Below are 26,018 nucleotides of genomic sequence, written 5' to 3' on the forward strand. Positions count from 1 at the left end.
TGGGTATCTTCACTGGATCCAGTCACAGTCATTGGGGTCCTCTGGATTCAGCCTGCAGGCGTCATTGTGGTAGCCAGGAGGGGTAAATCCGGGGTGCACTCGAGGTCGGAATCACCTGGGTACTATCTCAGGTCAGGTGGGCCACCTGGACCGTGGGTGTCGGGTGCAGAGTGAGGAGGACTGGCGGATCCAGAGGGTTCTAGAATAACAGTTGGAGGCTTCTTTGTGGACAGGCCCTCTGTCCTCGGGCAATCAGGTCTTTAGGGAAAGCAGGCAGTCCTCTGGGGGCTTGTAGAGGTCCCTGGTCGTGTAGGATGAGTCATCACCTTCTAGCAGGAGTTTTGAAGCTGCGGACAGGCCGGTAGGGCTAGGGTCAAATCAGTTGGCATCTGGAGTCTTCATCGCTGGTGCAGCTCTTCAATCCTGCTTCTTTAGGTCGCCAGGAATTTGAAAAGAAGGGTTCAAGCGTGCACCTAAATGAAAATGTCACTTACCCAGTGTACATCTGTTCGTGGCATCAGTCGCTGGAGATTCACATGTTCTGCATAGCTCGCCATCTGGTGTTGGGTCGGAGTGTTACAAGTTGTTTTTCTTCTAAGAAGTCTTTCGAGTCACGGGACCGAGTGACTCCTCCTTTTGTCTCCATTGCGCATGGGCGTCGACTCCATCTTCGATTGTTTTCCCCGCAGAGGGTGAGGTAGGAGTTGTGTTGTAGTAATAGTGCCCATGCAATGGAGTGACTAAGTATGTACCTATTTAAGGTTAAAATAATATATATACAAATGTACAAAGTTGAAGCTAACTTCCAAACTGCTACAGGCTCCCGGGGAGGTGGGTGGGCACATGTGAATCTCCAGCGACTGATGCCACGAACAGATGTACACTGGGTAAGTGACATTTTTAGTTCGATGGCATCTGTCGCTGTAGATACACATGTTCTGCATAGACTAGTAAGCAGTTATCTCCCCAAAAGCGGTGGCTCAGCCTGTAGGAATGGAAGTGGTTTGAAATAATGTTCTTAACACGGCTTGACCTACTGTGGCTTGCTGTGCGGATAACACGTCTACACAGTAGTGCTTAGTGAACGTGTGTGGCGTAGACCATGTGGCTGCCTTACATATTTCTTGCATTGGGATGTTTCCTAGAAAGGCCATGGTAGCACCTTTTTTTCTGGTTGAGTGTGCCCTTGGTGTAATGGGCAGTTGTCGTTTTGCTTTAAGGTAGCAGATTTGGATGCATTTAACTATCCATCTAGATATACCTTGTTTTGATATTGGGTTTCCTGCATGAGGTTTTTGAAATGCAATAAATAGTTGTTTAGTCTTTCTGATGTTTTTCGTTCTGTCAATGTAGTACATTAATGCTCTTTTGACATCTAATGTATGTAGTGCCCTCTCAGCTACGGAATCTGGCTGTGGGAAGAACACTGGTAGTTCCACTGTTTGGTTTAGGTGGAACGGTGAAACAACCTTTGGTAAAAATTTTGGATTAGTCCTTAGGACGACTTTATTTTTGTGTAGTTGTATAAAAGGTTCTTGTATTGTAAACGCCTGAATTTCGCTTACTCTTCTTAGAGATGTAATGGCGATGAGAAATGCAACCTTCCAGGTTAGGAACTGTATTTCGCAAGAGTGCATGGGTTCAAAAGGTGGACCCATGAGTCTTGTTAAGACAACATTCAAGTTCCATGAAGGAACAGGTGGTGTTCTTGGTGGTATTATTCTTTTAATGCCTTCCATGAATGCTTTAATGACTGGTATCCTATATAGGGAAGTTGAATAGGTAGTCTGCAGGTATGCAGATATTGCCGCAAGGTGTATTTTAATGGAAGAGAAGGCTAGGTTAGATTTTTGTAAGTGAAGCAAGTAACCCACTACGTCCTTTGGAGTTGCGTGTAAAGGTTGGATCTGATTATGATGGCAGTAGCAGACAAACCTCTTCCATTTACTTGCATAGCAGTGCCTAGTGGACGGCCTTCTGGCTTGCTTTATGACGTCCATACATTCTTGAGTAAGTTGTAAGTGTCCGAATTCTAGGATTTCAGGAGCCAGATTGCTAGATTCAGCTATGCTGGATCTGGATGTCTGATCTGTTGGTTGTGTTGTGTTAACAGATCCGGCCTGTTGGGCAATTTGATGTGGGGTACTACTGATAGGTCTAGCAGTGTTGTGTACCAGGGTTGCCTTGCCCAAGTTGGTGCTATTAAAATGAGTTTGAGTTTGTTTTGACTCAATTTGTTTACCAAATAAGGAAGGAGAGGGAGAGGAGGAAAAGCGTAGGCAAATATCCCTGACCAGTTCATCCATAGGGCATTGCCTTGGGACTGCCTGTGTGGGTATCTTAATGCGAAGTTTTGGCATTTTGCGTTCTCTCTTGTTGCAAACAAGTCTATTTGAGGTGTTCCCCAGAGTCTGAAGTAAGTGTTTAGAATTTGGGGGTGAATTTCCCATTCGTGGACCTGTTGGTGATCTCGAGAGAGATTGTCTGCAAGTTGATTCTGGATCCCTGGAATAAACTGCGCTATTAGGCGAATGTGGTTGTGAATTGCCCATCGCCATATCTTCTGTGCTAGAAGGCTCAACTGTGTTGAGTGTGTCCCCCCCTGTTTGTTTAGATAATACATTGTTGTCATGTTGTCTGTTTTGACAAGAATGTATTTGTGAGTTATAATTGGTTGGAAAGCCCTTAATGCTTGAAAAACTGCTAGCATTTCTAGGTGATTTATATGCAGTTTTGTTTGATGTACTTTCCATTGTCCTTGTATGCTGTGTTGATCGAGGTGTGCTCCCCACCCTGTCATGGAAGCATCTGTTGTTATTACGCATTGTGGCACTGGGTCTTGGAATGGCCGCCCTTTGTTTAAATTTATACTGTTCCACCATAGAAGCGAGAGGTAAGTTTGGCGGTCTATTAACACCAGATCTAGAAGGTGACCCTGTGCTTGTGACCATTGTGATGCTAGGCACTGTTGTAAGGGCCTCATGTGTAGTCTTGCGTTCGGGACAATGGCTATGCATGAAGACATCATGCCTAGGAGTTGTAATATCATCTTTGCTTGTATTGTTTGTGTTGGATACATGCGTTGTATGATCTTGTTGAAATTTTGAATTCTTTGTGGACTTGGAGTGGCTACTCCTTTTGTTGTGTCTATTATGGATCCCAGGTATTGTTGTACTTTGCAAGGCAAAATGTTGGATTTTGCAAAGTTGACGGTGAACCCTAGTTTGTAAAGGGTTTGTATGATTTGATTTGTGTGTTGAAAGCACTTTGTTAGTGAATTGGTTTTGATTAGCCAGTCGTCTAGATACGGGAATACATGTATTTGCTGCCTTCTGATGTGTGCAGCCACTACTGCTAGACATTTTGTAAAGACTCTTGGTGCAGTTGTTAAACCAAAAGGCAATACTTTGAATTGGTAATGTATTCCTTTGAATACGAACCGTAGGTATTTCCAGTGTGACGGATGTATTGGTATATGGAAATACGCCTCTTTGAGGTCTAAGGTTGTCATGTAGTCCTGTAGTTTTAGCAATGGTAACACTTCTTGTAGCGTGACCATGTAAAAGTGGTCTGATTTGATGTAGGTGTTTAGTATTCTGAGGTCTAGGATTGGTCTCAGTGTTTTGTCCTTTTTTGGTATTAAGAAGTACAGTGAATAGACTCCTGTGTTTGTTTGTGTGTTTGGTACTAATTCGATTGCATTCTTTTGCAATAGTGCTTGAACTTCTATTTCCAGAAGTTCGGAATGTTGTTTTGATAAATTCTGTGCTTTTGGTGGTATGTTTGGAGGGAATTGTAGGAATTCTATGCAATAACCATGTTGGATAATTGCTAAGACCCAAGTGTCTGTAGTTATTTCCTCCCATGCTTTGTAATAATGACCTATTCTTCCCCCCACTGGTGTTGTGTGGAGGGGGTGAGTGACATCTGAGTCACTGCTTGGTTGTAGGGGTTTTTGGACTTTGAAATTTTCCTCTATTCCTAGGGAATTGCCCTCCTCTGTATTGGCCCCGAAAGCCTCCCCTGTACTGTCCCTGGTAGCTGGACGGTGTTGCCTGCGAGGTGCTGGCTTGTGTGGCCTGACCCCGAAACCCCCCTCTAAAGGGTGTCTTGCGGAAGGTGCTGTAGGTTCCTCTGCTCTGCGGGGAGTAGAGCGCGCCCATGGCTTTAGCAGTGTCAGTGTCTTTTTTAAGTTTTTCGATTGCCGTGTCCACTTCTGGTCCGAACAGTTGTTTTTCGTTGAATGGCATATTGAGCACTGCCTGCTGTATCTCTGGTTTGAACCCAGACGTTCTTAGCCATGCGTGCCTTCTAATGGTCACAGATGTATTAATTGTTCTTGCAGCTGTGTCTGCTGCGTCCATAGAAGAACGTATCTGGTTATTTGATATGTTCTGCCCTTCCTCAACCACCTGCTTTGCCCTCTTTTGTAGTTCCTTGGGAAGATGCTCGATGAGGTGTTGCATCTCATCCCAATGGGCTCTGTCATAGCGCGCAAGTAGTGCTTGAGAGTTAGCGATGCGCTACTGGTTTGCAGCTTGTACTGCGACTCTTTTCCCAGCTGCATCGAACTTGCGGCTCTCTTTATCTGGGGGTGGTGCATCCCCAGATGTGTGGGAGTTGGCTCTTTTCCGAGCTGCTCCTACTACGACGGAATCTGGTGGCAGCTGTGTGGTGATGAAAACAGGGTCCGTAGGAGGTGCCTTATACTTCTTTTCCACCCTTGGCGTTATTGCCCTACTTTTGACCGGCTCCTTGAATATTTCCTTTGCGTGCCGAAGCATACCTGGCAGCATAGGCAGGCTTTGGTAGGAGCTGTAGGTGGAGGAGAGGGTGTTGAATAAAAAGTCATCCTCGACTTGTTCTGAGTGGAGGTTTACGTTGTGGAATTGTGCTGCTCTAGCCACCACTTGAGAGTATGCTGAGCTGTCTTCTGGTGGTGAGGGCTTTGTTGGATATGCCTCCGGACTGTTGTCCGACACCGGGGCGTCATATAAGTCCCAAGCGTCTTGATGCTGGTCACCTTGGCTCATGGTGGTGTGAGCCGGGGACTGTGACGGAGTTTGCGCTGGTGAGACGTTAATTACAGGTGGAGGAGAGGGTGGCGGAGTCACCTTTTTCACCATTTTGGTTTGTGGCGCCTGGTCTGTTTGAAACTCCAGTCTCCTTTTTCTCCTAATAGGGGGAAGGGTGCTTATTCTTCCCGTTCCCTGCTGTATGAAAATACGTTTTTGCGTATGGTCCACTTCGGTGGACTGCAGCTCTTCCTCAAACCTATGCTTTCGCATCTGAAAGGACAGTGATTGTTCCTCTGTATAAGAGCCTGGACCTGGGTCGGTTACGGGTTGTTTCGGCACCGAAACCCTGCCTGTATCTCTTTTCGGCTCCGAGGTGGCTTTTTTCTTTTTTGGCCTCGAAACCTCTCGGCGTCGATCTTCGTCGGTGCCGCTGTCTCGGCGTCGAGCCGCTTCTACACCGCTATCTCGGTGTCGTTGCTTTTCTCCAGCACTTTCTCGATCCCGAGAAGGCTGCGTGCCGGTGTCTCGACCGGAGTCGGACGATCTCGGCACTGTTTTGGCCTTTTTCGGTGCCGATGGTCGGTCACCGAATTGATGGGTGGAGCCATGGCCTGGTGGCAGTGGCGTCCCCTGGGCCTTGTCACTTTTCTTCTGTGTTGTTTTCGACGTCTTACTCACGGTTCTTTGATCGTCGAATTCCTCGGAGTCCGATTCGTGGATCGAAAAGGTTTCTTCTTCCTCTTGTTCCTCGAACTCTCGGTACGCTGTCGGCGTGGACGCCATCTGAAGTCTCCTGGCTCGACGGTCACGGAGTGTCTTTCGGGACCGGAACGCACGACAGGCCTCGCAAGTCTCTTCACTGTGCTCAGGCGACAGGCACAGGTTACAGACCAAATGTTGGTCTGTATACGGGTATTTGTTGTGGCATTTGGGACAAAAACGGAACGGGGTCCGTTCCATCGACGTTGTTCGACATGCGGTCGGGCCGACCAGGCCCCGACGGGGGATCGAAACTACCCCGAAGGGCACCGGAGCGCATCGATCTTTGATGCGGTGTTGACTAACTACGCCGATCCCGAAGGCAACAATACCGACGAAAATCTTCCGATACTAACTAACTTTCCGTTCCGAAACTCAGAGCGACAGGAACACGTCCGAACCCGATGGCGGAAAGAAAACAATCGAAGATGGAGTCGACGCCCATGCGCAATGGAGACAAAAGGAGGAGTCACTCGGTCCCGTGACTCGAAAGACTTCTTCGAAGAAAAACAACTTGTAACACTCCTACCCAACACCAGATGGCGAGCTATGCAGAACATGTGTATCTACAGCGACAGATGCCATCAAACTACTAGATTTAGGGGCATTACAGAGGCCAGAGGGCAGTAGCCAATCGCTACTGACCCGGAGAGTGGCTACACCCTTTCTGTGTCCACTCCGTTTGGGGAGGGGCACATTCCTAACCCTATTGGCTATCACCCCCTAAAGCAAGATAGAGGATTCTGACAGGAGGGTTTCACCTCAGTTCTAGGTACCCTATGGGTGGTCCCAGCTGGGGTGGACACTTCTCCTGGTGTTTACTAACTTTGCCATCGGACCTGCTACCAAAAGTGGGGCCTGGTCCAGAGAGGGGGCATCTCCACAAACTGGAGTGCCCTGAGGCATCAGCACAAAAAGCAGGAGCCTTTGAGGCTCACCACCAAGTGTTGCTGTTCCTGCAAAGGTGAGAGGGGGGGGGGGGGTGGTTAAGCACCTCAACCCAGAGTAGGCTTTGTCCCCGACTCCTGAGAGGACAAGTGTTTGCACCCCATGGGGTCAGATACTCATCTGGTAGTGCCAGGCTGGCATACACCGGTCACCCACACACTAGAGAGTTGGGTGAATTTAAGTGGGGCATCTCTAAGATGCCCTCTGTATGATGCATTTTACAATAAATGCAACACTGTCATCAGTGTGCTGAACTTACCAGCATTTAGTGAAGCCATCATAGAGCTGTGGGGTTCGTAATGACAAACTCCCAGACCATGTACTCAATATGGCTACACTGCACCTGCAGGGTCTAAGAATGGACTTAGACACAGTAGAGGCATATTGCTTATGAAGCTATCCAGCTCACATGTGGTATGGTGCACCCTGCTTTAGGGCTGTAAGGCCTGCTAGAGGGATGACTTACCTGTGTCACAGGCAGTGGTTTGTGGGCATGGCACCCAGAGAAGGATGCCATGTTGACCTTTTTCTCCCCACCAACACACACAATCTGCAATGGTGGACCGCAAGTGTTTGGTGAGGGGTCCTCTAGGGTGGCACAATATACGCTGTAGTCCTTCGGGACCCTCTCTGACCTCAGGGCCCTTGGCACCACTGGTACCTTTTACAATGGACTTAGTTGGGTGCCAGAGGTGTGCCAATTGTGGAAGCAATGGTACAGTGTAAGGAAATGCCTCCTTGGCATGGTTACCCCCTAACTTTTTGCCTTTGCTGATGCTAAGATTTGATTTGAAAGTGTGCTGAGGCCTGCTAACCAGGCCCCAGCACCAGTGTTCTTTCCCTAACCTGTACTTTTGTTTCCACAATTGGCACACCCTGGCATCCAGGTAAGTCCCTTGTAACTGGTACCCCTGATACCAAGAGCCCTGATGCCAGGGAAGGTCTCTAAGGGATGCAGCATGTCTTGTGCCACCCTGGGGACCCCTCATTCAGCACAGACACACTGCTTGCCAGCTTGTGTGTGCTAGTGAGGACAAAACGACTAAGTCGACATGTCACTCCCCTCAGGGTGCCATGTCAACCTCACACTGCCTATGTAGTATAGATAAGTCACCCCTCTAGCAGGCCTTACAGCCCTAAGGCAGGGTGCACTATACCATAGGTGAGGGCATAAGTGCATGAGCACTATGCCCCTACAGTGTCTAAGCAAAACCTTAGACATTGTAAGTGCAGGGTAGCCATAAGAGTATATGGTCTGGGAGTCTGTCATGCACGAACTCCACAGCACCATAATGGCTACACTGAAAACTGGGAAGTTTGGTATCAAACTTCTCAGCACAATGCCAGTGTACATTTTAATGTAACATACACCCCAGAGGGCACCTTAGAGGTGCCCCCTGAAACCTTAACCGACTATCCGTGTAGGCTAACTAGTTTTAGCAGCCTGCCACACACCAGACATGTTGCTGGCCACATGGGGAGAGTGCATTTGTCACTCTGTGGCTAGTAACAAAGCCTTTACTGGGTGGAGATGCTTCACACCTCCCCCGGCAGGAACTGTAACACCTGGCGGTGAGCCTCAAGGCTCACCCCCTTTGTTACAGCACCCCAGGGCACTCCAGCTAGTGGAGTTGCCCCCCCCCCCTCTGGCCACGGCCCCACTTTTGGCGGCAAGGCCGGAGGAGATCATGAGAAAAACAAGGAGGAGTCACTGGCCAGTCAGGACAGCCCCTAAGTTGTCATGAGCTGAGGTGACTAACTTTTAGAAATCCTCCATCTTGCAGATGGAGGATTCCCCCAATAGGATTAAGGATGTGCCCCCCTTCCCTTCAGGGAGGAGGCACAAAGAGGGTGTAGCCACCCTCAGGGCTAGTAGCCATTGGCTACTAACCCCCAGACCTAAACACACCCCTAAATTCAGTATTTAGGGGCTCCCCAGAACCTAGGAACTCAGATTCCTGCAACCTAAGAAGAAGAGGACTGCTAAGCTGAAAAACCCTGCAGAGAAGACGGAGACACCAACTGCTTTGGCCCCAGCTCTACCAGCCAGTCTCCCCACTTCTAAATACACTGCTCCAGCGACACTCTCCCTAGGGACCAGCGACCTCTGAATCCTCAGAGGACTGCCCTGCATCTAGAAGGACCAAGAACTCCCGAGGACAGCAGCCCTGTTCACCAAAGACTGCAACTTTGAAACAAAATAGCAACTTTGAAACAACTTGCGTTTCCCGCCGGAAGCGTGAGACTTGACACACTGCACCCGATGCCCCCGGCTCGACTTGTGGAGAACAATCACTTCAGGGAGGACTCCCCGGAGACTGCGAGACCATGAGTAGCCAGAGTTGCCCCCCCTGAGCCCCCACAGTGACGCCTTCAGAGGGAATCCCGAGGCTCCCCCTGACCGCGACTGCCTGCTTCTAAGATCCGATGCCTGGTAAAGACTCTGCACCCGCAGCCCCCAGGACCTGAAGTGTGAGAAAGTAGCCTCTTTCCAGCCTTGTTACCCCCACTTTTGGCCTGTTTGTGAGTGTATGTCAGGGTGTTTTCACTGTCTCACTGGTATCCTGCTAGCCAGGGCCCAGTGCTCATAGTTAAAACCCTATGTTTCCAGTATGTTTGTTATGTGTCACTGGGACCCTGCTAGCCAGGACCCCAGTGCTCATACGTTTGTGGCCTATATGTATGTGTTCCCTGTGTGATGCCTAACTGTCTCACTGAGGCTCTGCTAACCAGAACCTCAGTGGTTATGCTCTCTCATTTCTTTCAAATTGTCACTAACAGGCTAGTGACCAATTTTACCAATTTACATTGGCTTACTGGAACACCCTTATAATTCCCTAGTATATGGTACTGAGGTACCCAGGGTATTGGGGTTCCAGGAGATCCCTATGGGCTGCAGCATTTCTTTTGCCACCCATAGGGAGCTCTGACAATTCTTACACAGGCCTGCCACTGCAGCCTGAGTGAAATAACGTCCACGTTATTTCACACCCATTTTACACTGCACTTAAGTAACTTATAAGTCACCTATATGTCTAACCTTTACCTGGTAAAGGTTGGGGGCTAAGTTACTTAGTGTGTGGGCACCCTGGCACTAGCCAAGGTGCCCCCACATTGTTCAGGGCCAATTCCCCGGACTTTGTGAGTGCGGGGACACCATTACAGGCGTGCACTACATATAGGTCACTACCTATATGTAGCTTCACAATGGTAACTCCGAATATGGCCATGTAACATGTCTATGATCATGGAATTGCCCCCTCTATACCATCCTGGCATAGTTGGCACAATCCCATCATCCCAGTGGTCTGTAGCACAGACCCTGGTACTGCCAAACTGCCTTTCCTGGGGTTTCACTGCAGCTGCTGCTGCTGCCAACCCCTCAAACAGGCTTCTGCCCTCCTGGGGTCCAGCCAGGCCTGGCCCAGGATAGCAGAACAAAGGACTTCCTCTGAGAGAAGGTGTTACACCCTCTCCCTTTGGAAAATGGAGTGAAGGCAGGGGAGGAGTAGCCTCCCCCAGCCTCTGGAAATGGTTTCATGGGCACATTTGGTGCCCATTTCTGCATAAGCCAGTCTACACCGGTTCAGGGACCCCTTAGCCCTGCTCTGGCGAAAACTGGCAAAGGAAAGGGGAGTGACCACTCCCCTGACCTGTACCTCCCCTGGGAGGTGCCCAGAGCTCCTCCAGTGTGCTCCAGACCTCTGCCATCTTGGAAACAGAGGTGCTGCTGGCACACTGGACTGCTCTGAGTGGCCAGTGCCAACAGGTGACGTCAGAGACTCCTTCTGATAGGCTCCTTCAGGTGTTGCTAGCCTATCTTCTCTCCTAAGTAGCCGAACCCTCTTTTCTGGCTATTTAGGGTCTCTGTCTTTGGGAATTCCTTAGATAACGAATGCAAGAGCTCATCAGAGTTCCTCTGCATCTCTCTCTTCACCTCCTGCCAAGGAATCGACTGCTGACCGCACTGGAAGCCTGCAAAACTGCAACAAAGTAGCAAAGACGACTACTGCAACTCTGTAACGCTGATCCTGCCGCCTTCTCGACTGCTTTCCTGGTGGTGCATGCTGTGGGGGTAGTCTGCCTCCTCTCTGCACTAGAAGCTCCGAAGAAATCTCCCCTGAGTCGACGGAATCGTCCCCCTGCAACCGCAGGCACCAAAGAACTGCATCACCGGTCCCCTGGGTCTCCTCTCAGCACGACGAGCGAGGTCCCTTGAATCCAGCAACTCTGTCCAAGTGACTCCCACAGTCCAGTGACTCTTCAGTCCAAGTTTGGTGGAGGTAAGTCCTTGACTCCCCACGCCAGACTGCATTGCTGGGAACTGCGACTTTTGCAGCTACTCCGGCCTCTGTGCACTTCCGGCGGAAATCCTTTGTGGACAGCCAAGCCTGGGTCCACGGCACTCTAACCTGCATTGCACTACTTTCTAAGTTGTCCTCCGGCGACGTGGGACTCCTTTGTGCGACTTCGGGTGAGCACCGTTTCACTCCTCTTCGTAGTGCCTGTTCCGGCACTTCTGCGGGTGCTGCCTGCTTCTGAGAGGGCTCCTTGTCTTGCTGGGCGCCCCCTCTGTCCCCTGACGCAATTGGCGACATCCTGGTCCCTCCTGGGCCACAGCAGCATCCAAAAACCCTAACCGCACGACTTGCAGCTAGCAAGGCTGGTTTGCGGTCTTTCTTCAGGAAAACACTTCTGCACGACTCTCCACTGCATGGGGCATCCATCCTCCAAAGGGGAAGTCTCTAGCCCTTGTCGTTCCCGCAGAATCTTCAGCTTCTACTGTCCAGTAGCAGCTTCTTTGCACCCACAGCTGGCATATCCTGGGCATCTGCCCATCTCCGACTTGCTTGTGACTTTTGGACTTGGTCCCCTTGTTCCACAGGTACCCTCGACTGGAAATCCATTGTTGTTGCATTGCTGGTTTGTGTCTTTCCTGCAGAATTCCCATATCACGACTTCTGTGCTCTTTGGGGAACTTTAGTGCACTTTGCACTCACTTTTCAGGGTCTTGGGGTGGGCTATTTTTCTAACCCTAACTGTTGTCTTACAGTCCCAGCGACCCTCTACAAGGTCACATAGGTTTGGGGTCCATTCGTGGTTCGCATTCCACTTTTGGAGTATATGGTTTGTGTTGCCCCTATCCCTATGTGTCCCCATTGCATCCTATTGTAACTATACATTGTTTGCACTGTTTTCTAATACTATACTGCATATTTTGGGTATTGTGTACATATATCTTGTGTATATTTGCTATCCTCATACTGAGGGTACTCACTGAGATACTTTTGGCATATTGTCATAAAAATAAAGTACCTTTATTTTTAGTATGTCTGTGTATTGTGTTTTCTTATGATATTGTGCATATGACACTAGTGGTACTGTAGGCGCTTCACTCGTCTCCTAGTTCAGCCTAAGCTGCTCTGCTAAGCTACCATTATCTATCAGCCTATGCTGCTAGATACCCTATACACTAATAAGGGATAACTGGGCCTGGTGCAAGGTGTAAGTACCCCTTGGTACTCACTACAAGCCAGTCCAGCCTCCTACATGAAGGAACCGAACTCCAGTGCAGGAGTGACCCCCAGGAGGCCCTCTCCCTTGCCCAGGTGGTGGCTACCCCGAGGAGCCCCCCCCCCCCCTGCATCGCTGAAGAGACCCCTTGGTCTCCCATTGAAACCTATTGAAAACCAGACGCGTGTTTGCACACTGCACCCGGCCTCCCCCGTGCTGCTGAGGGTGTACTTTCTGTGTGGACTTGTGTCCCCCCCCCCCCCCCCGGTGCCCTACAAAACCCCCCCTGGTCTGCCCTCCGAAGACGCGGGTACTTAACCGCTCGCAGACTGGAACCGAGACACCCCCTTCTCCATTGAAGCCTATGCATTTTGGGAACCACTTTGACCTCTGCACCTGACCGGCCCTGAGCTGCTGGTGTGGTAACTTTGGGGTTGCTCTGAACCCCCAACGGTGGGCTACCTTGGACCCAAACTTGACCCCTGTAGGTGGTTTACTTACCTGCAAAAACTAACAAACTCTTACTCCCCCAGGAAAGAAAATTGCACTAAGTGTCCAGTTTTAAAATAGCTATATGTGATTTATGTGAAAACTGTATATGCTATTCTGCTAATTCAAAGTTCCTACAGTACCTACCTGCAATACCTTTCATTTGAAGTATTACATGTAAATCTTGAACCTGTGGTTCTTAAAATAAACTAAGAAAATATATTTTTCTATACAAAAACCTACTGGCCTGGAATTGTCTCCGAGTGTGTGTTCATCATTTATTGCCTGTGTGTGTACAACAAATGCTTAACACTACTCCTCTAATAAGCCTACTGCTCGACCACACTACCACAAAATAGAGCATTAGAATTATCTCTTTTTGCCACTATCTTACCTCTAAGGGGAACCCTTGGACTCTGTGCATACTATTTCTTACTTTGAAATAGTGCATACAGAGCCAACTTCCTACATACAGTTTAAGGAAAGAACACAGGTACTGGGACCTGGTTAGCAGGATCCCTGCACACAATCAGGTTTGCCTCAGATATTAGGCAAAAAGTGGGGTTGGAGGGAAACCATGCCTAAAGGTACACTTTCCCACAGCCACTATGGCTGTTCTGTTTGTAAATAATGGAAACCTGGTGACTAGGGAGAGATTTAATAGGTCGAACTCTGGCCCTATTTGCCTCCATCCACTGATAACTTCTGCTATTTACAACAAAACAAGAGATCTCACTTCTTTTCAGAAAAAGGGCCTTCTACTTCCAACAGGAAGGATGCTCTATGTCCATAACGCACTATAAAAAGTAGATCTTAAAACATTTAATGACAGCAACGAGCAATAGTTATCTGCTGCTTTCTCCTTTGGCCCCTGAATTTGTTACTCCATCTTTTTTTTTTTTTTTTAACCTGTCCCAGAATGGCCACAGGCTTACAGCTGGCCGCTGCATGCCGAAGCCTAGGCACATGATAGGTTTTATAAATGATGCGCCCTTGTTTGCTATTGAACAGCCTGCCCTCTTGCAGTGCATGTGCTCTAATCATCCCTAAAAATACTTGAGTATTTCACACACATGATAGTCAGCAGCTTGCATGCAGGTCAGGTTCTCTAAAGTAGCAACACAAAGCAGCATCCATGAATGCAATGATACCTAACCTGATGGGGGACAACAAAGAGGACGATTAAAAAAAAGAGATTGCAATCAACAGCAATCCTTATTCAATGATTCATGACAGCATAAAGATCTCAGTTTACTAAAGACTGATTTACTGTGTTCCACTGCAGAACAGTACTCTCCTGCACTCGTCAACTTTCATGTACTTGTCCCACCAGGTGATATCTTCATTATAACAACTCACCAAAAAAGCACAATACATTTATCTGCCTTCCTTTCATACTGCACACCAAACCTTGTGGACCTCACCTGGACTGGGAGGTCGCACCCACCGCTCTCCTTCTTTTCGAGTCCCAGCTGGCCGCCAGATACCACCATCTTCGTCCTCACGACCATTAACTTCCTCTTTCAAGTGACGCCAATTATCACTCTCTGATCGAGTTAATTCATGCTTTTTGCCTGCACTCACTGTGCCACATTCCTCAAATGTGGGTCTTCCTACAAAGAAATAAACACATTGGACAACAACTAAGTCAGAATCATAAAATGTCAATGCAATAGTAAAGAAATGAAGCCACAAACAAAAAACTCCCTGAACGAGCCTGAAAAGCATTGGCCTTGTTACAAAGAAGAACACAATGAAGACAATGATCCTCTAACAAGCTCTTTAAACAGTTAAATCAAATTGCGCTGATTGCTGATGTTGCCACGTTTTGTGATGAAAGGTCCAATTCTGGGATGGATTTATTCCTAGCTTTTAACACAGATATCCTGTTAAACTTGACTTCTCCCGTTTTTGTCCCATCCCTGTAATGTGTTACGCCTCAGGAGCTCAATCCAGAATTCATGGTTTAATCATGACAAGGTAATCCTGGAGTAAGGTTGCAGCTCCACATACCGTAAAGCTATTGATATTCAATTTTATCTTAAAATATCCTTTCCTGCAGTGCTTAATTTGAATACTATTACTTATCCTGCAACCATCTGTTTGTAGCATGTAGTCCTGTAGATTCACATGCTACATTTACTCTTGCCATGTAGTGATGGGGCCAAACATTTCCTATGTATTTTTTTTCGAAGATGTCAGTCACAAGATCTGTTTTAACTCCATCTTTGGTCCACAATGCACCGACCATACTGGCGCCACTTCAAATTATTTTCTTCTCAGTGGGCGAGTAGTGGAAGAGGAGTGCAGTGCCAAAGATACTGTTTTGTGCAGAGCGAGTAAAATGGCATAGGGAAAATCTGTGATCATCGCTTGCCTCCATAGAAAAGGGTGGGTACATGTGACTCTACAGCACTACACGCAGATATTTACAGAGTAAGTAACTGTCCGTTTGTGGCATGTGTATCTGTAGATGCACATACTCTGTATAGACTATAAAGCTTTCTCCCTCCAAAGTGATGGCTAGTGAGCAGATGATGTAGATGTTTGAAAACATTCTTTTTATGACAGGTTGGTTGACGTGCTATAACCATCCAAGGCACTCAGATTGTTCCCAAAACATTATGATTCAAACAATCACCTGAAGACTGTCATTGGAAGAAACAGCTGCAGTTTACTCAAGGACAAAATAGGCCACTTGCAGGCAGCCAACACACAAGCCAAGAATAATTCCTGATAGCATAAAACTATTAACTAATCGACTCAGTCAGCATCATCATAAAAGTGTTTTGGTTGTGATAAGTTTCAAGTGATGAGTGGTGGACCAGAAGTGAATCTTATTCAGGGATTCTCCAAGAATTCGTAAATCTTTAGGGGAAAGAGATCTTTAGGTAAAGCAGAGTATCGTTTCTATAGAATCGATAGCTGAAGGTGGGTGTGCTGGAGGATGACAAAAGGAGATGTTTTTCTAAATTGGTGGGTGTGATTGAATACTGGTTTGCTGACATACGCTGTGGGTTGTGGTGACGCATAATGTTACTAGTATTGAGGTAAGATATTTAATATGTTGCTGTATGAAGTTAGTTGTGCAGCTGTAGTAAGATGAGGGTGTTGGGGTAAAAAGTAGGCCCAGGCAAAATGTAAATTATTCTTGTATAATTGCATCATTTTGGGTTACGTATGTTGTGTGAATTTCCTGAAAATAAGCCATTACGGCACGTTGCGTAATTAAGCACCATTCACTGCACACCTTTACAGCAAGCATGAGGAAATTACAAGAAAGTAATTGCTTGCACTACTTCTGTTTTTTGTGTCCTTTTTTAATTGTGAAATGTTTCCTTGAGACAATCATTGCTGCAAGGACATGTGTCACACTCAAATCAAGTGCTTTCTCATATGTGCATAATATTCGCCAAATTTCACTCAATGAACCGAAAGCAAATGATGCAATTTCGTTCACCCCTAGTATAAAGGTGCGTTTTTGGGTGTATGAAGTTGAATGGACAAAGAGTGGTGGAAGTGACCCTCCAACAAGAAGCTGCTCCTTGTGCCACCCTGGCAAGACCCTGCTGTCTGTATACCCCTGCAGCCTATCTAGGTGCCAACTTGCTAATGCTCTTGTAGTCGTGTGTCTGCTACTTTGCATGTGCAACCACTGTAAACGCAGATTAACCCCAGCAACTCCCCTTTGCCTCAATACTACACGACCCCCCAGCAGCCCTCTATCTGCAATCTGTCTCCACTGCATCCCGTGTTTCCCTGCCTCAAATGCATACTCTATCTGCACCGTGCTAACTTGGCACCCTATGTGACACCCTACATTGCACCTTTGTGTGCCCCTCCTTCCCCCGGTGTACTTCCCTGCCTGGCTGTGTGCAAATGTGCCACTGTATCTCCCTACCCTGCTAGCAGTCTCATGTGTACCTCAACTACAATGCTCCCATGTATGTGTTCATTAATTCCCATACATCTGTCCTCCTGCAGCATGCTCCCTCCCTCTGTGAACCCACCTCCCTTGCTGCACTTATGAGCCATGTCCTGCAGTTCCTCTGTGTGCCCCACCCCACCTCATGCTCCACTCCAGAACCCTGCCGCCCCAGCAGTAGCTGCATTAACAGTCTAGTCCTGCCCCTAAAGTCACTCTTTGTTTAAATTAAATTCTACACTCCCAAAAACCTGTGGCTAGACTTCTTTTAAATCTCTTGATGTTTAAAAACTTTGGGTGAAATGAAAAAAGTACGAGGATGTTAAAGACCTCTTATCCCTTTTCAGCCTTGCCTAAAGGTGGGGTGGTAGTTCTTATTAATGTATATCTCTACCTTCCACAGGGGTGCTTGACACAAGAAATGAGAGTCAGGACTTTTTTTAATTTTTTTATTTTTTACATGCACTCATGAATGTGCGGTCAGTACAGTGTGTCAAAACGGAAGTGTGTACTCAGGAGTGTATGTGTGGATTGTACGTAGACAGGAGTTTGTAATCAAGTTTACATCAGAGTATGCACAGTCAATAATATGGGTGGTTTCAGGAGCATATGTATTGCATTTCGTGTGGAGATGTACTCCGAGTCTTTGCAGAGCCGCGTTTGTAGCGAGGGGTGTGTGGAGTCAAGACTGTGTATTGGGTGCAGTTTGGGGGAGGCGGGGGGGGGGGGGGGGGGGGGGGGGTCTGCCCTGGAAAATGTGTGTGTGTGGGGGGGGGGGGGAGCGAGAGAGAGAGACTGTGTATACTGCACACACATCGAAGAATAACTTAAAAAGGTTAGATGATTTTCACCGAATGAAGAAAAGAAACAATGACCAGCCATTAAAGAATGTTGCGATCATACACCCAAAACATTTTTCTAAGGACAAGCAAGATAGGGATTATTTTTGTGCCCCAAATTATTCTTTCTGTAAGCTTGGAGCACAGTGGTCCAAAAGGGCCAAACATCTTAAAGATCCAAGAATTAGATTGTCTATGCAGTTAGGTGGGAACCTTAAATAGAAGCTGCTAATCTATACATATATTTTTTGAAATGCTAACTTTGATCCCATATGAGACATCTGCAAGAAATATGCCAGACAATACTAGCACATACAGTTAAGTTCTGTGAGTAATGTTTCATGTAAATTAACTAAGCATGAAAATAAAACTTGACTCCGAATAGATTGTACGTTTCATGCTGCAAATCCATTCAGTGATCTTTTAAATATCTGTGTTACAAAAGATGTGGGTCAACTTTGAAAGGACGTTTTGGGATTTCCTTCTAACATTAGAGGAGTTTGAGGAATCTGCACAAAACTTGGCAGACACTGGCATGTTCAGCTTACTCACTGTTTGTCAACTTTTGGTCAGATCTGCCAATGGATGAAAAGTTTAGAGTCACACAAATTGTATGTGCATGCGTAAACAGCAACAATGTTATTAGCAAATGAAAATGTTCTTCAACTCCTGCCACAGATGACATTACATAGGCAAAGCACATGCACAACTGTCATAGGTAAAGAAAGGGGTAGGAGTAGCGCATGGCTGCAGATCAGGCCCTGTTCACTGAGCTCAAGTGGTAGGAAGGCAAGGAGAAGGAAGCATGCAAGGCTTTGGCCAGGCCTTGCCCTAGGTCCACACTGACTTTCATCTTCATACTGTCCAAAGTTTTCACAAAAATATAGATCTTTCAATGACACCCACATGTTTCTTTGGAATTCACATATTCACGTAAAACTTTTTTTTGTTTGTTTTTTAAAGAAGAGCTGTGGTTAAGGACTCAAAACTCGAGTGCTGCAAACCACTACTCACTGTTAGCAATGCAACCGTATCACAACCTTTTACCCCAACACGCTGCTTATGAACCCATACAGAAGGTCACTGATGTAATTTGTGATGTTATCTGTGACTACAGATGAGGGCATGGGAAGTGCATAGGATCACAAGTTATGATTGCCATGTGTAAGGAAATGCCTCCTTGGCATGGTTACCCCCTGACTTTTTGCCTTTGCTGATGCCAAGTTATGATTTGAAAGTGTGCTGAGGCCTGCTAACCAGGCCCCAGCACCAGTATTCTTTCCCTAACCTGTACCTTTGTCTCCACAATTGGCACACCCCTGGTACCAAGGGCCCTGATGCCAGGGAGGGTCTCTAAGGGATGCAGTATGCCTTATGCCACCTAGGGGACCCCTCACTCAGCACAGACACTGCTTGCCAGCTTGTGTGTGTTGGTGGGGAGAAAATTACTAAGTTGACGTGGCACTCCCCTCAGGGTGCCATGCCAACCTCACACTGCCTGTGGCATAGTTAAGTCACCCCTCTAGCAGGCCTTACAGCCCTAAGGCAGGGTGCACTATACCACAGGTGAGGGCATATGTGCTTGAGCACTATGCCCCTACAGTGTCTAAGCAAAACCTTAGACATTGTAAGTGCAGGGTAGCCATAAGAGTACATGGTCTGGGAGTCTGTCATACACGAAGTCCACAGCACCATAATAGCTACACTGAAAACTGGGAAGTTTGGTATCAAACTTCTCAGCACAATAAATGCACACTGATGCCAGTGTACATTTTATTGTGAAATACACCCAGAGGGCATTTTAGAGATGCCCCCTGAAAACATACCGGACTTCCAGTGTGGGCTGACTAGTTTTACCAGCCTGCCACACACCAGACATGTTGCTGGCCACATGGGGAGAGTGCCTTTGTCACTCTGTGGCCAGGAACAAAGCCTGCACCGGGTGGAGGTGCTTCACACCTCCCCCTGCAGGAACTGTAACACGTGGCGGTGAGCCTCAAAGGCTCACCCCCTTTGTTACAGCGCCACAGGGCAACCCAGCTAGTGGAGATGCCCGCCCCTCAGGCCACTGCCTCCACTTTTGGCGGCAAGGCCGGAGGAGATCATCAGAAAAACAAGGAGGAGTCACTGGCCAGTCAGGACAACCCTTAAGGTGTCCTGAGCTGAGGTGACTCTGACTTGTAGAAATCCTCCATCTTGCAGATGGAGTATTCCCCCAATAGGATTAGAGACCCCCCCCCCCCCCCACCACCACCGGGAGGAGGCACAAAGAGGGTGTAGCCACCCTCAGGGCTAGTAGCCATTGGCTACTATCCTCCCAGACCTAAACACACCCCTAAATTGAGTATTTAGGGGCCCCCAGAACCAAGGAAGACAGATTCCTGCAACCTGAAGACGAAGAAGGACTGCTGATCTGAAGCCCTGCAGAGAAGACGGAGACACCAACTGCTTTGGCCACAGCTACTGGCCTGTCTCCCCACTTCAAGAAAAACTGAAACAGCGACGCGTCCCCCAGGGTCCAGCGACCTCTGAAGCCTCAGAGGACTACCCTGCATCTAAAAGGACCAAGAACTCCAGAGGACAGCGGCCCTGTTCCAAAGAAACTGCAACTTTGCAACAAAGATGCAACTTTTAAAGACCGCACGTTTCCCGCCGGAAGCGTGAGACTTTCCACTCTGCACCGACTCCCCCGGCTCGATCTGCAGAAAACCAACACTACATGGAGGACTCCCCGGCGACTGCGAGCCCGTGAGTAGCCAGAGTCGACCCCCCTGAGCCCCCACAGCGACGCCTGCAGAGGGAATCCAGAGGCTCCCCCTGACCACGACTGCCTGCTTCACAGAACCAGACGCCTGGTAAACACACCGCACCAGCAGCCCCCAGGACCTGAAGGATCCGACCTCCAGTGCAAGAGCGACCCCCAGGCGGCCTTCTTCCTAGCTCAGGTGGTGGCTACCCCGAGGAGCCCCCCCCTTACCTGCATCGCTGAAGAGACCCCTGGGTCTCCCATTGAAACCTATTGCGAACCAGACGCCTGTTTGCACTCTGCACCCGGCCGCCCCTGTGCCGCTGAGGGTGTACTTTCTGTGCCTGCTTGTGTCCCCCCTGGTGCCCTACAAAACCCCCCTGGTCTGCCCTCCGAAGTCGCAGGTATTTACCTGCTGGCAGACTAGAACCGGGGCACTCCTATTTCCATTGAAGCCTATGTGTTTTGGGCACCACTTTGACCTCTGCACCTGACCGGCCCTTAGCTGCTGGTGTGGTAACTTTGGGGTTGCCCTGAAACCCCAACAGTGGGCTACCTTGGACCCAACTTTGAACCCTGTAAGTGCTTTACTTACCTGTGAAACTAACAAATACTTACCTCCCACAGGAACTGTTGAATTTTGCACTCCAATTTTAAAATAGCTTATTGCCAAAACTGTACATGCTATTATGATGATTCAGAGTTCCTAAGATACCGGAGTGAAATACCTTTCATTTAAAGTATTGTTTGTAAACCTTGAACCTGTGGTTCTTAAAATAAACTATGAAAATATTTTTTTTCTATATAAAAACTTATTGGCCTGGAATTGTCTGAGTGTGTGTTCCTCATTTATTACCTCTGTGTGTACAACAAATGCTTAACACTACCCTCTGATAAGCCTACTGCTCGACCACACTACCACAAAATAGAGCATTAGAATTATCTCTTTTTGCCACTATCTTACCTCTAAGGGGAACCCTTGGACTATGTGCGTGCTATTTCTTAATTTTAAATAGTATATACAGAGCCAACTTCCTACACCATGCTAACCACAATAAGTAAATTTCAGTGTTTTTTAGAGTGAAAATGATATCCATCATGTATCTTTAAGTGAAGCTGTCCAATTAAAAATATTTCAGCAAACGTACTGTCCAGATGAATGTGTAAAACTCAAGAGAAACTTTTAACAAAATATTCATAATATGTCAACGGAAAAAAATGTGGAGACAATGATAACGTAATGAAAATCTGAAAGCAGGATCTTCCACAGAATAAGCACCACAGTGCAAGAGGATGTATTTTTTAAAGAAAAAACCCAAATGCGTATGCTGAGACAGGACCAACAAATCCACCAACAGGAAAATGACAACAGACGCAGAAGAAGACCAAATATAGAATCAAGAGAGGCAAGTGACAAAAGCAGTGAATGGACACCACAGAAGAGAATAACCAATTTAGATAAGAGGAGAGGCAAGAGGCAACAAGTGCGTAGAACACACGGCTAATTAACATCTCGGACTGCATTCTCACACTGGAACAAGAGCCAATCAGTAAAAGGGCTTACGTTTCTGTTCTATAATCAACTAACTAGCCAACTCTGAAAGTTCTTTATAACTGAATTAGGAAGTTAAATTTGACGAAATTAAAGAAAAATATGACAAATCATATGACATTTTATAAATTAAAGACAAATTAGACTTTGAAGACCTCATCTGTATACAAGAAGAATCTGCTAATAACCAAATATGCTAAGGAGGGACTGGATTAGGAAGCATTGATCGGTAAGAGACAAAACAGCAGCCTCAAATAAATCTAGGTTCCATCTTAGTCTGCAACTCGTCTGGGTAACCACAAGCTAATATTCACTGCATTTCACAATAGGAACTGCAGCTATTACAGCCTGGATGATAAACAATTCACTAGCAGATATCAGTAAAGTGACAAGGATTTACATACCTGACTTTGATACCAGAGCTGTCCATTGTGTAGGTTAAGCTACTCAAACATAATTGTGAGTATCAATCTCTTTAAAGTTTATATTAGGATATATTATTATTTTTTTTGTACCCTCTTGTGACCAAGACTTGAGAGGCAGACTATGTGGCTTGCTTTTCCATTTTACTATTTGACTACCAATTAAGATATTATGATGCCTAAGAAGTTGTTAGGTACCTCCAGTCCTATTTTTGCATCAGACATATTCACTTAAGTCACAAATGGCCCATCCTACTCCCAAGTCTTCGGATTCTGCCCATAAAGCACAACACATTTGAGTGTTTATTCTATATTCATTTCCACAGACTCTTCAGAAAACTGAGTGTGAGGCTACCACAAGTATGAAGCAGCATGAAAAGTGGAAGCCCTGGACTCTTTTAAACTAAGCCTTTAAAGCTGTTCTTTTCCTCATGGATTAGACATGTGAAGCAGCAGGGAATGCCATAGATGCTGCAATATGTGTTTGGGAATGGGATTATTAGTTTAACAGTTTAAAATTCAGAAAATATTCAAACTGGAATTTCTCTGTTTCAATCCTTCTTGGCTGAGAGTGTTCCACCTCTTTGATTGATCCAAATGTAACCCAACATATTTGAGTGTGGGGCCCCCAGTATGTCACCTCTGCTATCTGCAAGGAATCCTAGTCACTTGTACAATGCTCCTGGGTGCTAGTGCAATAAGAATTCCCAGCTCCCCATCCTCCTAGACCCCTGGTTTGGCATTACTCTTCCCCCAGCACTAGAAGTATTTTTTCCACCGAGTACTGTGGAAGGTGATGTGAATATCCCCTCACATTATTTTAGTTACATGTTGTCTGTTAAAACAGAACAAACGCCGTTGTTCGAGATCAAACAGTTACTAAAAATTTTCCCAGATTACAGTATGTCTGGTCCACCCTAGACGTGGCCTTCTTCTGTTAGGGTAAACATGCCTGCCTATAGGTGCTAAGGGTCCATATGATGTTTGTTATCCTTAAAATGTTTCAATAAAGATATATGAAATAAAAATCAGGAAATGTTGCCCAGAAAGGCTTTTTGAGGCTCACTCCCTATATTTGGGCATGCTAGGCTCTTCCCTTTTTCGGTTGCATACATTTATTAGGTGTAAAGTTCTCTAGTGTTCTCAAAAGCAGTGGGGAATTATTCTGTTATGATAATCAATGAAGATTCTACGATGCACAACTTGACTACCCTGTGGGAGCTGAAATAAACCAGTTGAAGGTGAGAACAGATGTCCATTTAATGACAATGCAAGTATTACTACTTTTGGGCAACCTCTTGAATGGGTACTGTTAAAAACTTACATAAATTCTCAAGAATCTACAATGTTCCTTTACATTCTATTAGAGTATGCATCTTGTAGACTATGGACAGAACCTCAAAAAGGGACTACCATAATTAACTTTTACAAGGTGAACGGATTGTCAAGATCTGAATAGCTGAAAAATCAACTGCTCACTTCAAGCACTGGGAGGAGAAAAGGAAAAATAATACTTGCTGTGGAGTTCCCTGAGAACCAACTTGTGGCTTCTACTGTCAGATGTTTGTGTGGTACCAGACAAGTCTAGGGAGGTCTATTTGAGATGGCAGCACTGATGTACTAAGAATTGGGACAGTTTCATAGAACCCTCTTTTAGATTAGGCAAAGAAGCAAAGATTACTGAGTTCTAAGTACCTAATGACGGATGAAATTAAACATGCTAGCATCTAAAGGATCATCCTGTTTTGTGTATGTTAACAAGGGAAAAGCTGCTATGGTAGTAAAGACGTCTTACAGGGAACAGTCTGGAGAAGGAAATGATCATATCTAAAAGTTATACAATATGGAAGAGCCAGGCGTTAAACAGCTGAGTTCTGTGAAAGTCACAAGTGGGAAAAGTAGTTAAAGGGAAAGCTGGACCTCTGCTAGTGTTGCTTTGCTGACTGGACATCAAGTGTAGAAAAATATTTTATTTTGTCCCAGCTAGCTTTTCACACAAGGGCACCCAGGATGTATAACTGAAACCCCTGTATGTATCGGTCCAAGCCCTCTGAAAGCAGAAGGCAGCAATACCTTTGAATGTGATTGAATTTCATGTAGGGTCAGCTAATCCCACATGCAAACCTCATGATGCCGCCCACAGTGGTTTTTCGTAGGGCCATCTGTGGTTTATGGGAATTTCCTTCTTTGCTCATCTCATGTTGTGCATTAGTCCATGTGAGAAAGTAGCCTCTTTCTAGCCTTGTTACCCCCACTTTTGCCCTGTTTGTGAGTGTATGTCAGGGTGTTTTCACTGTCTCACTGGGATCCTGCGAGCCAGGGCCCAGTGCTCATAGTGAAAACCCTATGTTTTCAGTATGTTTGTTATGTGTCACTGGGACCCTGCTAGTCAGGACCACAGTGCTCATAAGTCTGTGGCCTATATGTATGTGTTCCCTATGTAGTGCCTAACTGTCTCACTGAGGCTCTGCTAACCAAAACCTCAGTGGTTATGCTCTCTCATTTCTTTCAAATTGTCACTAACAGGCTAGTGACCAATTTACATTGGCTTACTGGAACACCCTTATAATTCCCTAGTATATGGTACTGAAGTACCCAGGGTATTGGGGTTCCAGGAGATCCCTATGGGCTGCAGCATTTCTTTTGCCACCCATAGGGAGCTCTGACAATTCTTACACAGGCCTGCCACTGCAGCCTGAGTGAAATAACGTCCACGTTATTTCACAGCCATTTTTCACTGCAGTTAAGTAACTTATAAGTCACCTATATGTCTAACCTTTGCCTGGTAAAGGTTAGGTGCAAAGTTACTTAGTGTGAGGGCACCCTGGCACTAGCCAAGGTGCCCCCACATTGTTCAGGGCCAATTCCCCGGACTTTGTGAGTGCGGGGACACCATTACAGGCGTGCACTACATATAGGTCACTACCTATATGTAGCTTCACAATGGTAACTCCGAATATGGCCATGTAACATGTCTATGATCGTGGAATTGCCCCCTCTATGCCATCCTGGCATAGTTGGCACAATCCCATGATCCCAGTGGTCTGTAGCACAGACCCTAGTACTGCCAAACTGCCTTTTCAGGGGTTTCACTGCAGCTGCTGCTGCTGCTGCCAACCCCTCAGACAGGCTTCTGCCCTCCTGGGGTCCAGCCAGGCCTGGCCCAGGATGGCAGAACAAAGGACTTCCTCTGAGAGAGGGTGTTACACCCTCTCCCTTTGGAAAATGGTGTGAAGGCAGGGGAGGAGTAGCCTCCCCCAGCCTCTGGAAATGCTTTCATGGGCACATTTGGTGCCCATTTCTGCATAAGCCAGTCTACACCGGTTCAGGGACCCCTTAGCCCTGCTCTGGCGCGAAACTGGACAAAGGAAAGGGGAGTGACCACTCCCCTGACCTGCACCTCCCCTGGGAGGTGTCCAGAGCTCCTCCAGTGTGCTCCAGACCTCTGCCATCTTGGAAACAGAGGTGCTGCTGGCACACTGGACTGCTCTGAGTGGCCAGTGCCATCAGGTGACGTCAGACTCCTTCTGATAGGCTCCTTCAGGTGTTGCAAGCCTATCCTCTCTCCTAGGTAGCCAAACCCTCTTTTCTGGCTATTTAGGGTCTCTGTCTCTGGGGAAACTTTAGATAACGAATGCAAGAGCTCATCCGAGTTCCTCTGCATCTCTCTCTTCACCTTCTGCCAAGGAATCGACTGCTGACCGCGCTGGAAGCCTGCAAAACTGCAACATAGTAGCAAAGACGACTACTGCAACTCTGTAACGCTGATCCTGCCGCCTTCTCGACTTTTTTCCTGGTGGTGCATG

At 46.9% G+C, this 26,018-nt stretch overlaps 1 protein-coding gene across 3 annotated transcripts in view; it reads right to left on the minus strand.

Moving 5' to 3' along the window:
• GIGYF2 (GRB10 interacting GYF protein 2) overlaps positions 1-26,018 on the minus strand; it is a 1,376,329-nt gene that overhangs the window by 970,214 nt on the left and 380,097 nt on the right. For all 3 annotated transcript variants that reach the window (XM_069213782.1, XM_069213784.1, XM_069213783.1), the window contains exon 9: positions 14,153-14,341. In XM_069213782.1, coding sequence (XP_069069883.1) covers positions 14,153-14,341 — 189 coding nt within the window. The remainder of the gene's footprint in view (positions 1-14,152; positions 14,342-26,018) is intronic.

Source organism: Pleurodeles waltl, chromosome 11 (assembly GCF_031143425.1).
Source record: "Pleurodeles waltl isolate 20211129_DDA chromosome 11, aPleWal1.hap1.20221129, whole genome shotgun sequence".
NCBI lineage: Eukaryota > Metazoa > Chordata > Amphibia > Caudata > Salamandridae > Pleurodeles > Pleurodeles waltl.